This window comes from Mastacembelus armatus, chromosome 9 (genome assembly GCF_900324485.2).
Source record: "Mastacembelus armatus chromosome 9, fMasArm1.2, whole genome shotgun sequence".
NCBI classification, from domain to species: Eukaryota; Metazoa; Chordata; class Actinopteri; order Synbranchiformes; family Mastacembelidae; genus Mastacembelus; species Mastacembelus armatus.
The window spans coordinates 6,509,557-6,525,383 of record NC_046641.1 but is presented as its reverse complement, the minus strand read 5'-3'; the positions used below and the strand labels follow the sequence as shown (position 1 = coordinate 6,525,383).

Genomic DNA, 15,827 nt, shown 5'->3' with positions numbered 1-15,827 from the left:
GTACTGGTTGTTATTTAGCTCCCCTATATCAGAAAATTAGACTACTGTTCAACCAAAATGAAAAGCAAACATCTCCCATTTCCAGGAAAACTGTTCTCGTATGAAATGTTTTGTTTTTCTTTAAAGTTCTGACATTATTTTGTTTCCATGAATTATTTAATGAAAAATAAAATTGTTTATCTCACCTCTTACATTACCACGTGAATATTTTTTACACAGTAAGTTGACTACATATTCCCTGCAGTTACATTGTTTCGTTTTTATTGTTCCACATGAAACCTGATTTAACAGGTTTTGCGCCTTTTATTCTGAAAGTCAAACAGGGAGGTTTCTGGCGCCTGTTATTTCCCAGTTTGACTCCGGTCCGTGTCTTCTGGTAGAAACCTGCCTCCGCCTCCCTTAGATCTCCACACCACGATCTTTGCATTGTGGGATTTTAGTACAACACAACACACACAAATACCTTGATTTATAAATAATCAGCCTACAGCTTTAACTGCAGCTCCCAGTATGGTTAAAACTACATACACACACTACAAACTCAGAACTGACCACAACTGAAACACAACAAAAGACATTTTTAATTCAGGATCACTGATAATACTTCTACATACACATAAGATAAAAATAACGTGTGGTGCATTTTTAAAGAATTGAATCTATTAATAAAAGTTAAAAGCTAAAGTTTAAAAAGTATAATGTACATTCAAAAGCAGAAATCAGTGGTAAAAGTGAGAAGGCAGTGATTTATGAGTTTAAAGAGATGTGTAAAGAGGCATTTACGGCTGATCGAACAGGGTCTAATTTTGCTGAAATCAGTTTAATTGGAAGGATTCTTAGATCATTTCTTACAGAAAATAAGCACAACATCCTGTAAAGCAAGTATAAAATAGCTTTATTGTGCTGGTGTAAAGATCATATGCTTTGGCAACATTTCAAAGGGCATCAGAATTTCAAATGTATCTGCCAGCTCAGCACGAACCCAAATTTCCTCTGCCTGATCAAACACATAGTTAACTCTGAAGAGCTCATATGGCCTTTGATTTCATGTCACAGTTGACAAATGATTGACGACCGAAGCTGCAGAGACACATGAAAGCCAGCTTGATAGTTGGATTAAAGAATGGGATGACAAAGAAACAGATTTGTGTTCAAGCATGTGTTAGTCAGTCATCTTCAATGTAATGTCAACTTTTTGAGATGTTAGAGACATTCATGAAAACTCTATCTGCGGGACTTTATGGGAGATTAAAAAATCACTAGAAAGTAATAAATGGGTTGACTAAATGGTTGAATGAGAAGTTTTATATGTATAATTCTACCTCCTGCTCAGCACAAAGTGGAAATAGTTTGTGTGTTGTTACAGGGACTATTATGTTGGCTGCTGGAATAGTTTGTATCTGGGTGCAGTGACTTCCTTGAGGTTGTCCATAGATATTTACACTTGATGCTGCACTGTGGCTTCTGAGATGTGTCTCACCTGCTGCCACATTGCCAAGGGCATATTTCCCAATATGCTTAATTCAAAAACTCCTTTGATGTTATGATTTAAGATTGTGGTACATTTTGCTTTTAACATTTATAAACAGAATATTTTTTTGTCAAATGCAGTTTGAGCCCAAATGAACTTCAAAAGTGGCTAACAATGAGGCATCTGGAGTGTGAATCAGACAACCGCATGCATACCAGAGAAAAACCAAGCATGTTTATTAGAGTAAATAACAGTGAGAGTAAGATGTGCATATGCTGCAGTCAGCCACATCTTACAATTCCAGAGCATCAAAACACGACTGAGAAGATCTTTGATGCAACAGCAGTTCGAAATGAGATATTTTTTATATTATGCCACTGATAAAGAGTTCTCTAGACGACCGAGGCTGCAGAGACACATGAAGGACGGCTTGGTAGTTGGATTAAAGAATGGGATGACAAAGAAACAGATTTGTGTTCAAGCATGTGTTAGTCAGTCATCTCCATGTAATGTCAACTTTTTGAAATGTTAGAGACGTTCATAAACACTATCTGTGGGACTTTATAGGAGATTAAAAAATCACTAAGTAATATAAACAAACAAAAATAAACTCACAACTGATCATACACAGAGGCCAGACACACACACACACACACACACACACACATATATATATATATATAGAGAGAGAGAGAGAGAGAGAGAGAGAGATGGCTTGTAGAAAATACAGTGAGTTATGCAGTGAGATGCATCAAGCTGTTAATTATATAACAAATTGTACACATCACATGAAAGCCTGGGAAAAAGTCATTACATATGCTGACTGTATATTCACATGGTTGCTTATTGTTTTCCTCTGATTAAAGGAGGTGAGTGATACATCAAACTCTAGAAATCGCCAACCCAGCTGGACCAGACAATGCAGGGTGGTAAAATTTGCTATAGCAGCACAGGGTAGGCTTGCTGTCTATATTTCTGTATTAGCTCTTTGACACCCATAAGATAATGAAAGTTTGTATAATCTGGGGTTAATTGAAAGACCTTCAATCATTGATCATTAACACTTCCTTGTGATGCGTATTGACAGCTCAGGATTTAGAGAGATCACTAAAAGGACTTAACTAAAAGATTATAAAATGAAGGTTTATGATTTTTATTAATAATTATACAGTGCAGTTATTTTTCACCTGCCTGGAAATGCTAAATATATTCATGGGTTGTCTACAAAGGACCAAATAATGTAAATTAGTCATCATACATTTTCTGAGATAGGGCCAGGACTATGTAGACTATAAAGTCAGTTGAACCTTTGCTTAGATGTGGCTGACAAAAGCTCAGTCTAAACACAATCTGTTTTAAGATGAGGTGGGGCATTTCTGATCACTCCTCATGTCCTTTCAGCATAAGGAAATGTGCCGGACACTGTTAAAGCCAGGAATACCTTATGCAAAAGCAAACTGAAGGCAGGCTAAGCCACATATTAGCATGAGAACAAACACAGTCATGCAATCCTCAGAGTGAACAATATCTGCTCCAGGGATGCTTTGCATGATGATTTCCCTAGCAGCTTCTTCATCGCCCCACAGTGGTGTTTTATTGTCCTCGCATTTCGTGTTTGCATTCCATTGTTACTGGGCAAGTACAAATATCCTCCTTTACACACAAAAACTTCAGACATGGCTTCCACTACATTGGCTGAGCCCACCCTTCATCCATCTATCATCAATGCCCCCGTTCTACACAGGGCCCCCCAAGCTCCGCTCACCACCCCCAGCCTGCTGACATAACGCTGTTGTGGCTTTCCGGGCCTTTATCCTGGCTGTTGTCTGAGGTAGATTGAAGACCCATTGTGTGCGTCAGCCCTTGTCCTGAGTGGCCTGGGAGGAACCTGCTGGGTTGCGAGTGGAGAGACAGGAATGCGCATATGAATGGGCTAGTGTGTGCCAGGCACCTGCTGACATAGGGACGTCATGCCTCTGTGAATCTTAGTTCATCAGCGTAACCATCTTGTTCAATTACACGTGCCGCAGCAGTAAAGTATTGTAAAGGAGTTTTTGACGACTGAGGTGCCAGCTGTGCAACATTGTTTTGGTTGCAAATACAGTTATTTTGTTACTGTGCTCCAGCCATGTTCTCCTTGATTACTGAGTGAGAAATCAGACTTCTCTGATCTGATGTCTATAAAATGAGAGCTTTGGTTTGAATTACTGAAAACACATGAATAAGACTGATATATCAAAGATTCTGGGTGTAATTCCTCTTTTTCTTGTCTTTAAACGTTTTTGAGAATTGAATTTTAGTTTTCCTGATCATTTATTTTTTTATATAGTCTATTAAATGATTCAGATAATTTGGTTAAGTAAAAATAGCAAAATCACTCTGTAAAAATAAGTAAAAGTTTGGCATTTAAACTACAATATTTTTGATTTCTTCTCATTCTGTGGTGACAAAAAAGGAAAAGAAATAAATATGGGCCTGTCGAATATATTGTCTAAATACTTGCATGTACATTAACTGTAATATGAACTCTGTGCCATAGATACAAAGGTGCACACATGGAAACTCCACAGGGTGAACAACAAATAAACCTGTGCACATGTATGCTGGACAAACCCAACTGCACTGAACCAGGATTATATGTAGTAGATCTGCAGAGCTCTTGTGCAGATTAGGGAGGTGATACATAATAAGATGATTTGCAACAACAGTCTGGGATGATGGGACCTAGATATATGATCCCAAAAACTTCATTAATTGTCCTCTGACTCATATGGTAAAGCTTATGGGTTGTTTGCCTGGCCATGCTTTTGAGAAGATTAAATCTCCATAATCAATAAAAAAAAATCTTAACCCTCCACCATAGTGTAAGATAAAACACATGGGAAAATAAACTTCCACCCTCAGATTTACTCACAGTAACACAAAAAATGAACTGCATACTCACTGAGCACAATTTCCTGGGGAAACGTTTTCATAATCATGATTGCCAATAGGGACATTATCCAGATGTGTTTGTTGTGTCCAAGTGTGGCTGTGGGAACTCAAATTCCACCGACATGTATTCCATTTCCAATATTATAATGGCTTAACTGTCGGTAATGAGGTTGAAAAGAAGTATGGCCATTGCACCTACATAAAACATGCATCACATGGTGTGGTATTTGTGTTTGTTTGGATCACCTGATAAGCCTGGCATTTCTCACAGGCACAACACTGATTGGTCTGGAAGAGCAGAGCTGCTGCCCTCTGGACTCATGGCTCTCATCACCCGCTGACCTGGAAAAGTGGGAGCTTCAGATCTGCAATATCACTTCAACCAGCAGACAACATGCTGCTTTGAAGTGGGACTGGACCTAAATTGGATTATGCATCTTTTAAGAGCAGCTCCTGTAGATTTGATCATACACTTCGCCTCACCCAACAGCCACGCTACTGTACCTTCCTGATGCAGATAAGATAATGTAGGGTTGGTCCTCCATACCAGAATCTGGTACCCTACATCTGTTGTGTGCCCATCTGCCAGCTATTTACCTGATTACTCTGGGACATCTCAGACAGGTCCGACTCTGCCAGGGCAGCTGCGAGGCCAGATAATGGCACTGTACAGGTGGACACAGGAAAAGATAAAGAACAGATTACGCTTTTATCTTTGGAAACAAGCACCCAGATATCACCACAATAGAGAAACTTGAAATATGGTACAATGGAAAAGTGTGATTTATAATTTTGTTTAGCCTTGAATTAAAAAGTTTTTAGCCACACACACACAAAAAACAACCAATTTTACACCCTAAAACATAACCTTAGAGCTGGTTAAATATAGCCTGTGCTCACCTTCCACAGCTAAAGTGCTGTTCAAAACAAAATTTCTAATGCTCCATACAAGCATGGCACACAGACCACCATCTATTTCTGAGGAAAATAACATCCAGCCCTGGTTTAACTTGGACTCATTACGGTGGAAGTGGGTTCCAGGGCCAGGAAGTTTCACTGCCTTCCAAATAAATCTTACTAAACAGAGCTGTAATCCAAATCCCTCATCTTGCAGAGTCCTCAGCTCTAAAAACCTAGACATAAAAATCACACCTTATCCTTCACTTGTAGCAGCATGTGCACTGACACAACTACAGACATTAAGGGACACATTTGCTTAGAAGAAAGTTTAGACACTGTGAAAATGTGTTTTTTGCGACAAGGCTCCTGATTTAAACCCAACACAGACCAGTTTCTGATTGTTTCCACATAAAGGGGCAAAGCAGCCTCAAATTCAAACCAGCTCATGAAATATTATAAAAAAAAACGAATGAGGCCCTATAACATTAACATTCCTCTGGCTTCGTCGAGACACAGAGGGTTTTCATTACCTCGCTCACTGCTAGCAAATCGAAGACATCCACTCTGATTATGCTACATAGAACCTGGCAAAGGAACAATCAGTGGGTGCAGTGGGCGGGGGTGATAGCCTGTGTGCCAGTTAAAATTACTGGTTTAATTCAAATAACATAATGTGCTTGTTGTGCCATTCAATAAAAAAGCATGGATATCTTCTATCCAATATCCAATGTCCTTAGTGACTAGCGAACAAAAGGCTGAGTAAAATCTCATTCCTGACATGTGGCATTCAAGTCGGGTGATCCTGGAAACAACTTCTCAGCTGTGTGGAAGGAAGAACTTGTCACTGAGCGTAAACAGCTCTCTTGGCTTAGTTTTCTGAGCTAAAATACTCCCATCCCACCCCACCTACCCCCCGACACCCCATCTCCTTGTGCTGTTTGGCGTCAGCTGCAATGAGCTCCAGATGTGGCCTGGCACCCCTCCAGTCACAGCACTGGATGTGGTTTGAAGGTAGTTTGAAAACACCACCCACTGGTGGATCCAATGAAAGTTCCTCAGACTGCAGCGAGAGCTTCCCATCACGGGTTAGGATTTCTGAAGTACTGCTCTGCACGTCTGTGGAAGGCTTTGCCTCTTGTATGTACATGTGTTACTTATTGAACATGCTTTGAATAAGTAAGTATGTCAGACAATAGTTGAAAGTATTTCCATCAGTAGATGGAAATATCAGCATCCTTTATGCAGCCCCAGGCTTCCATCTTTCGTTTCCTTTGCATATGAATACTGAATAAAAAACACTCAGTAATGTGTCCTGCCTTTGTTAACTCAAGAAAGGACGGAGTCATCTCAGTGAGACTGCCAAGACAAAGTTAATAATAACTGAACATAGAAGTAGTTGTTTAGTTTTCTTAATCTGCCGTCGCAGGTCACGAGGGGGGACAAAAAGTTATCAGAAACCACAGGTAAACAAATTAGGAGCCATAATACCAACTTGGTTGGGCAATTATGTGGTTTGAGGTCATTACTTCACCAAAAACACAGACTATCAACTATCAACATCTGTTCGCCGTGTAAACGTTTACAGCAGATGCAGTAAGCATTTGCTAACATAAACAGAGATGTAATACTTTTACAGAATAAGCAGTGGAGACATGTTACTAACAAAATATGTGTAACGATGTCAGATTTACCGTCAAGTCAGAGTAATATGGAATTTCCTGCAGTTCAGGAAAACATTTTAAAAATTGACTGTAATTGATAACTTTAATAACACACGGGTGATATGCCAGCACTGTGGTATAAAGAGAACCTGGCTGAACACAGGTTGTCCACCCATGTCGCTTTCCTGTCAGATGTAACAGCTCCACTGATGCCTTTCTGTTTTTCTAATGTTACTTCATTTAGTTTTCAACAGTGTGCTGGGAGAATCGAATGAGGTCACTGTGTGTAAGCTGCCAGCTAATTCAAATGGTGCACTAGGAAAAATGCTTGTTTTTTTGTACGACAACAACGCCCCCTGCTGGCAGATATTTTAATAGGCCAGACACATTACTTCATATAAATTTGACAAAGTTTAACAAACAAGTCAACAGGGACAAAATGATAGTCATCATGGGATTATTTCTGTATGTGCTGCTTTCTCAAATTATATGTGCTATATTTAGGTGCAGCCATTTTAAGCAGTTAACATAAGTACTCATAAAAAGATGTACTGAAAGCAAGTAACATGCATACATGCCCTGCACCTGTATTGAACTTCTAGACTAGAAGAACAAATTGATGTTAGCAAAATCCCACTTAGTGCAGCAGTAACAGACACCAAACACTTACAGGTTATTTGCAGGTTTTACAGGTTTCTGTAGCTTAGGAGTTCAATTTATCACACAAGCAGGAAACTAGAAATGAAAAACAGATGAATGTTGATGGTTTTAAACTAGAAAATGTAAAGTTGCGTTCAGCCTGTTTTTATTCAGTAGGTCTTTGTTGATATTTAGGTGAAAAAAAGCTAACAAATGTAGCAAATTCATCAACATGATCCTGACCTAAGCTGTACCTCACCTAGTATGGTCTGAGCTTATATCAAATGTCCAAAATTAGAAACTAGCATGCCCCAGAATCAGTGAGTCCGTTGTCACCGAGATGGTTTTAAGAGCTCCTGCAGGGGTCCCTGCTGCGCCAGCTGGTAAGGTAGCTGCAACCTCTTGTTCACCTGGCTGCAGAGTGCTGGACACAGCTCAACAAGCAGCTGGCACACCTCTTTGTGACCCATCTCCGCAGCCTGCTCATGCATTTAACATAGAGTAAAGTGATTATCAAACTGTGTCCGTGGAATTGTTTGATCGTGTTTTTGCTGGTACTTTTATACCTTATGTAAAGGGGATGCACCATCGTCATCACAGAGCATTGGATCAGCCCTGTGGTGCAGAAAGAGTCTAACCACATCCAGATGGCCGCAGTAAGCCGAGCGATGCAGTGGTGTGGCACCTCCTGGTGTTTGGGCAGATGCACAAGCCCCATTGTCAAGAAGAAACCTGCATACAGTCAGCTGACCACTACGACTTGCATAGTGCTGAGACAAAAGACACAAAAACAAGTCAAGAGTTTCATCTGAGAAACACCGGACAATAAAGCACTTATGTACAAACAGCTTTCCAGCAGCCTCACCAGAGCTGTGTACCCAGATGAGTCTCTCAGGTTAGGGTCTGTGCCTTTCTGGACCAAAGACTTAACCCTCTGCAAGTCCCCATCCATTGCAGCAGACCAGATACCTGCACAGAAGACAACACTCATGTCAACACTACTCTTCTATGACAGATCACTCAAGTTAGACATGAGAACAATGCTCGTTTACAGAAAGGTAAAATATGTAACAGGTCCCCTTTACTGCAGTAAAATAAAGTCACTGGTATTTTCTATTACAGCTCTATCAGTAGCATGGTAGAACCAAGCCACCTCAGGTTGGCTCATGAACACAAACCTCGTTCAAAGTCCATTTCATTGAGCGTCTGGTAAACACCGGAAGATGAGACTGGGTGGACACAACACGAGCAGTGTTTTCTGTCAGACGACATTGTGCTTGGTTGTGTTTCGGCACAGTACAACAACACAACTACATGTTGTTCCACAGCTCCCCGTTTCTTCTTCTACCTCCAAAGCTCGGCAGCGGTGTGGTGCATTACCACCACCAGGAGGACCAGCGTCGCACCGCACATCTGTCCAAACTCGCGTTAAGACGTCAGAGGATGTTTATGCGACTGACAAAACCAAAAGCCGCTAATTATAGTGCTTTGTTATGTTTACCGAAAACACACAGGCTAGTTTACCGTTCACCGGACCCCCAACACGAGCCCAGCGGGCCCACGTGCAAACACTTCGACCAATTGCAGAGCTGCGGTCAGAAGGCACCCTTCACGTACCCTCTGAATCGGTCGGGTTTTTCCCAGCTTTGTTTAGGAAAACAAGCGGCGGGATATAATTTGGACTGTGGCGACATAAAGATGATGAAAGGTGCGATAATGCGTTGATACAACTGATCATACAACGTACTTGTATAGTATCAAAAACGTGCGCATCACTTTCATTAGTAGTGATATAATAATATACCCCAAATTTCCACAACGTTTAATTCCCGCTTTGACATACACGAAATGTATGTATTTAACTCATAATGAATGTAATGTTAAACATATACAATACTCCCAAGATGAGAGTTAGACATTCATAGCCTACACCCGCCTCTGATCAGTATTTACAGTTGTCTCTCTGTCTCTTGAAGGCATTTTTCCCACAGCGTGTGAAAGCATCTTTTGTCTCGTGTTGTTGTCTGATGCAGCTAGCTAGCCAGCTTCAATTGGCAAACAAGTAGCTACGTTTTTGTTGAAATTATAACAAAGTACTTACAACCAAAGTGTAAATAATGAGAAGAGTTACATTATTTGTTAACGGGACATCTAAAAATGGCAAGGTGGGTAATATCTCTGGCTGCTCAGTGTGGGAGCTTGGGCCGCAGAATGACTGGCTTTTTCCACTGAACCTTAGGTGACGTGTTTCATTATAGCTTAAGGTTAAAGAAATGTAAAGCTGCTGTGTTTCAGCCAGTGTAGTCACATGAAGTCAAAGTAAAAGTGAGACTTCATGGCAATATGTCTACGTGTTAGCCCAGCATCACTCACTTTGACTCTTGTATTAGACAGGAGTGGCCCATTTTGTCTCTGACTTAAATCTCCATCAAATCACTGCGTTGAAATCTGGTGTTTTCTAGGTTGTAGCAGTGTACGGGACCTTGACCGACTTACTGTCCGTAGCAAGCAATAAGTTAGGAATCAAAGCCTCCTGTTTATACAATGGAAAGGGTGGTCTTATAGATGATATCGCCCTTATAAGGTAGGCTCCCATGATAATAATAGACATTTTCCTGAAGCAAAGTAGACTATTCACCTCTTTGTGTTAACTTTCTAACAGAGATGACGATGTCCTGTATGTGTCAGAAGGAGATCCATTCATTGGTGAGTGCTGTAATGAATCTGACCCACTGTCATTGAAAGTAGACTCTTGGTTTAAACAAGGCTGTGTTCTTCTTTTTCATATCACAGATCCTCAAAATGAAGCCAGGGTCGCATCTGGTCTGCATGGAGCACACACCGACTGGCTCACCCTTAATATTGGTGGACGTCTCTTTACCACCACTAGGTATCACTGGTTTTCATGTTGTGTTCGTTGGTGGTTCACTCACAAACTTCAGAGATTATTATACAGTGTGTATTTGGGTTTGTTTGCACTTTAACTGTCTTCTTCACCGAACGTGGCTGTTTTGTGTTTAGGAGCACCCTGGTCAGCAAAGAGCCTGATAGTATGCTTGCTCACATGTTTCGAGAGAAAGGTAAGTTACAGCTACAAAGTGCACTAGCCACTCAGAAAACATTTCTGACGCTTTATGCGAGCCATTAATTTTAAAGGGTTTTGTCAAACTCTGTGTTTGCACCAGACGTGTGGGGCAACAAGCAGGATGAGCATGGGGCTTACCTGATCGACCGAAGCCCTGAGTACTTTGAGCCTATTCTCAATTACCTGAGACATGGTCAACTCATTATAAATGAAGGCATAAATATACGAGGTAAGGCAAATCCTAAATAATCACGTCTACGTAAATCAGTCCGAAGAGGCTCATTAAATGAAACTCCCACAGCAGTTTCCTGAAAAGTTGAAAGTAAGGGTGCATTGGAAGTATTGTCCTAAATGTCTTCTAGGTGTCCTTGAGGAGGCCCGGTTCTTTGGCATTGAGCAGCTTGCTGAACAGCTGGAAGTAGCAATCAAGGTAAAATGAAGAGTGGAGGGTAAATGCTGTGGATTGCATTAACAAATGTGATCACTTATGTCATTGCATACTAACAAGCCACACGCTTATTTTCAAAACAGAACTCGCAGCCACCTGATGACCACTCCCCCATTTCCCGGAAGGAGTTTGTTCGTTTTCTCTTGGCAACACCCACCAAATCAGAGCTCCGCTGTCAGGTATAGCTACAGGAAACTGGTTTTATTTACCCCATCATTTCACCCTATCAAGCACATTTTTAAACACTATTCCTCGCACTGTTTTTAGGGACTTAATTTCAGTGGCGCCGATCTTTCCCGACTTGATCTGCGCTACATCAATTTCAAAATGGCTAATCTAAGCCGCTGCAATCTGACGCATGCCAACCTTTGCTGTTCCAATCTGGAGCGGGCTGATCTTTCTGGAGCCAACCTAGATGTAAGTCTGAGAACTCTTTTTGGCACAGTATGATTCACGTGCATATAGAGTTACAGGAGACACATGCACTCAGACTTTTTTCCACAGTGGGTGAGTGAACATTTCCTTTGTCCATTGTCTTAGTAATTGGTATTTTTAATTACTGGCCAGTAAATTGCTGGCAGCTTCACACCTGCTGCCCCCGCAATTGTGTGGAAGAAGGCACATTCTCTTCTTATACATGTTTGCCAATGGCACCAACCTACTCTTACATTCACCTTATTAAAAAGATAACTAGCAGACTGTTATTTCCACAGTCAGGTAAGTTCCTGCAAGTGTAATTTTTCATCTTTGCATTGTCTTTTGAAGGGCGCTAACTTACAAGGAGTGAAGATGCTCTGTTCAAATGCTGAGGGAGCCTCTCTCAAAGGATGCAATTTTGAAGATCCATCTGGACTGAAGGCCAACCTGGAAGGTAATCTCCACCACTGTTAGAGACATAATGTTAAAAAGACTCTAAATGATTAATAAGTTAAAATCATTTAGTTGTAGAAATTCATACATCATTACAGTTTGTATTTTATAGAGTATTTTGTTATGAGAGAACAAAAAAGCATGCAGATGTTCCTGCATGCTGTCTGGCTCACTCAACGTGGCTTTTAATTGAGGACTAAGAAGGAATGTCACTAACAATCACCATGACTACATTAAAGGCAAGATATGGCCACACATTTGTTGTCACATTTTAACCAAATGTTTTTGTAATCAGGTGCAAACCTGAAAGGAGTTGACATGGAAGGAAGCCAAATGACTGGTATCAACCTGCGTGTGGCCACCTTGAAAAATGCAAAGCTGAAGAACTGTAACCTGCGGGGAGCCACTTTAGCAGGGACCGATCTTGAGGTACGTTAAGGCTCTCAGAAGAGATTATGTCTAAAAACGCTCACTTTGACTCAGCTGCCGACTTTGTCTGGGTAAAAGGGATCAAATAGTGCAGATCATAATAAACTGTATTAGAGATACTTTTAAATATATTATAACTTTGTGGGGTACAATCCTGATCTTTTACAACAGTGATTTGATCACTGATAGCTTAGCCTCACATTCTCAAACTAACAAAATAGTGAACATTCCTGTAAATATTTAAGCTGTTAACACAATGGACGTACTGAATTCAATCTTTTTATCTTTAGCATGACTATGAAAGTGTGTCTAACTGGAGATGTTAGTTCATTATGCTTGTTGACTTTACCTTGTGTTTAAATAAAGGACTTTCTGACAAAGTCTATGTCATCAGTTTCTGTTATCAAATTTCAGAAGTGAATATTTGCTATTTTCCTTTTGTTTAGTGTGTGATTGTAAACATAATATCTTTGTTTAGTGACTGATGGTCAGAACAAGCAATCTGAAAATATCAGCCTGAGCTCTGATACATTTTTAACAATTTTATGAAAAACAAGAAAGAAAAATAAAAAAATCTTTGTTTATTTCAGTCTCATGTAGCACTTGTGCAGGAATGAAATTGCCATCAAATGTGAATGTTTTTCAAATCCGTTTAATCGTCCTGCCTTAATGTCTCTGCTGTTTATTCACAGAACTGTGACCTGTCTGGCTGTGATCTCCAGGAAGCCAACCTGAGAGGGTCTAATGTGAAAGGAGCCATTTTTGAAGAGATGCTGACCCCTCTGCACATGTCGCAAAGTGTCAGATAACTTAGTACATGCCTGCAAGTCCAGCGTAGGCTACAGCTGACCTTTTGATGCTCTTTTCCTCTAGTCAGCATCTCTTTTCCTACCGTACTATCAGTCTTTCTTTGCCTGTCTGTGGGACAGGTAGTTGTATGCACTTCCCTGGCATTCCACCAATATTATTTTAGCTTTAAATTTCTTGCACTAGAATTTATCCAGGGTTGTTCATGTATGGTTGTATGGTAGGAAGTTTTTTTTTAATGTTCAGCTGCATTTATCACCAAAAAAAGACATGTTCCTAGTATATGTAGATGTGTCTGGATGCAGTCCAACAACTATGCTCAGTTAATGCTTTATATAAGTTATATTCTGGTCATATTACTTGACATGTTAATGGGAGTTAAAATCAGACTATCTGTGCACAGAATACTGTGTACTGATTGCTGCTGTAGCAGAAGTGGAAGTGGTCACTTAATACCCGTGTTGATATGTATTCCCCTTTAAGTATGTTACTTCATTTTGCTGGATTCAGTGTATTATATAAGAAACAATGTAAGCCAAAGCCATACTATAGCACAGTCTACAAAGTGCTGATAGTGCACCGTGAAACTATGCGGTAGGCTAGTTTTAAACACAGCTTGGGTATGCAATACATGATTTACAGCTGTGAGGTTTTCTCTTTCCTACCTATATATTATATTGTGTTCTCACAAAGCTTTCCCTTGTTTTGTGCTCTGTGAATCTACCTCTTTTTTTAACCGGTGAATGAGTGACCCACAATTTGCATGCAAATCACTGTGACAGTGCTTGATGTAATGCTTACGTATGTCATTCAGTAGAACAGAAAGTCATTTTCATGTTCATGCTATCAGAGTGGGGTTGTCTGGAAATATGCTCCATGTATTGATATCTCACTTAATCATGCTTTGAACTTCTTTGCACAAGTTCATGTTAACTTGTAACATGTTGTATCTTTTCACCTAAATGTTTGGTGCTTGTAATCATATGTAAATCAAATCCAGTGCTTCCAACGCCCATTCAACTTGTGTGAGCTGTTGTGTGGTTTGGTCAAGGATCTCATGTCACTTCTTTCTAGACAGCGTCTGTTTGCATGTGTGAAGAACTTATAGTCCTCTTTCACCTGGTGACATTTCTCTAGTTGTAGCCTAAAGCTGCTCCAATGCAATACTACTCACTCCGTTCAATAGGTACCCAGCCTGTGAGAATGAATGATGAAGGCAATCATATTGTATGTTTCACCCCAAGTGTGAAAAATGAATAAAAGAGCTATGGTTATTTATTTTAATACATCTCACTGAATGCAATTTTGGGGAAAAGTTGGTTTGTGTTGTGAGACAGGGAGGGATGTATGTCTCCCTGTCTATGGTTATTGCACTCGACCCTGGAAATATATTTCCTTAAATGACTGTTATAAATAAACTGCTATGAAGAAGAAGAAAATGTCTTGTTATCTTTAAGGATTCATTGTGTTTTTGTTGATTTGTCACCAAAACATGTCACATGTAACTTGTTCTTTTTGTGGAAGGGCAGAAATCATACACCAAATTTAAGCTTTTAATCAGCTCTGCATGTTCCCAGTAAGTGTTGCTTAATCCCACTCTGTGACCTCCTGTAGTGAGATGTTGGGCTAAAAGGAAAGAAAGCATCACAGGTTTATATAAATCTCGGAAACAGTATACAGGCGCATTCACTAAGGACTGCAATAAATCAGGAAAGCTGCCAGCATTGTTCACAGAAGGTAAGTAAATCAGTAGTGCCCTAGATACTTGAAGAGAAAATTAAGAAATTAAAAAAAAATATTGGCATGCATATACGTGCATAATGTGTTTTTCCCTCCAGAATGGCTGTGAAAACCTTGGCACTGTGGATGTTGCTTGTGGGGACGTTAGTGCAACAGCACGGCTGTCAGCACTGGTCATACGGGCTGAGCCCAGGAGGGAAGAGGGGACTGGACAGCCTTGTAGACTCACTGGGCAATGTAAGTTTTCATCCAACTCATGGCTCCTCACTTTTCCTAAGCATTTGATAATCCTGTTTCTTGTCCACATGCTCATTGCATTGTTTTTTAATGTCCTTTAGTTATGGTCAAAGTATGATTTAGTTACACCATCCTCATTGTTTCTTTCCTTAATAGATGGTTGAGGGATTTCCACATGTGGACACTCCCTGCAGTGTGTTGCGCTGTGCAGAGGAATCGCCTTTTGCCAGAATTTACAGAATGAAAGGATTTCTTGTAAGTTTTGCTTATTTGTAATTTTGTGTTTAGCTATGCATTTGCCAAGACTGCCAAGATTCTGCTAAAGCTTTCATTTATTCTCACAAATTTAATCTCTTGTTCTATTTTAGGACAGTGTCACTGACAGGGAAAATGGGCATGGGACATATAAAAAATGATTTTAATGTGATTCTGCAATAAACTATAATATGAGCATGTAATAGTTGCTGTGGTTATTGTGTCGCATTATTATAAACAAACCAGACATACAAGAGCCAGACTCTTCCACATTACGATACATTTCCTGCTTCTCTTCTATATCTTGCTGTGCTATTTTATGCAATAACGCTGATTTATTCAAAAAGAAAT

General features: G+C 40.1%; 3 protein-coding genes across 3 annotated transcripts; 2 read left to right on the top strand and 1 right to left on the bottom strand.

Moving 5' to 3' along the window:
- Positions 1-7,743: 7,743 nt before the first annotated feature.
- Positions 7,744-9,154, bottom strand: ankrd39 (ankyrin repeat domain 39). Its single transcript, XM_026322250.1, has 4 exons — positions 8,784-9,154; positions 8,471-8,574; positions 8,172-8,375; positions 7,744-8,084 (listed from the first exon to the last, which is right to left on the bottom strand). The coding sequence occupies exons 1-4, from the start codon at positions 8,875-8,877 to the stop codon at positions 7,938-7,940; spliced, it is 549 nt and encodes a 182-aa protein (XP_026178035.1). The 5' UTR covers positions 8,878-9,154; the 3' UTR covers positions 7,744-7,937.
- Positions 9,155-9,608: 454 nt separating this feature from the next.
- kctd9a (potassium channel tetramerization domain containing 9a) lies at positions 9,609-14,683 on the top strand. Its single transcript, XM_026322249.1, has 12 exons — positions 9,609-9,770; positions 10,068-10,189; positions 10,268-10,311; positions 10,399-10,495; positions 10,627-10,685; positions 10,791-10,919; positions 11,053-11,120; positions 11,222-11,317; positions 11,406-11,555; positions 11,904-12,009; positions 12,304-12,437; positions 13,130-14,683. Exons 1-12 carry the CDS (start codon positions 9,723-9,725, stop codon positions 13,244-13,246), a joined length of 1,170 nt encoding a protein of 389 aa, XP_026178034.1. The 5' UTR covers positions 9,609-9,722; the 3' UTR covers positions 13,247-14,683.
- A 400-nt stretch (positions 14,684-15,083) lies between these two features.
- Positions 15,084-15,637, top strand: LOC113138968 (progonadoliberin-1). Its single transcript, XM_026321880.1, has 3 exons — positions 15,084-15,221; positions 15,378-15,476; positions 15,590-15,637. The coding sequence occupies exons 1-3, from the start codon at positions 15,084-15,086 to the stop codon at positions 15,635-15,637; spliced, it is 285 nt and encodes a 94-aa protein (XP_026177665.1).
- The last annotated feature ends 190 nt before the right edge of the window (positions 15,638-15,827 follow it).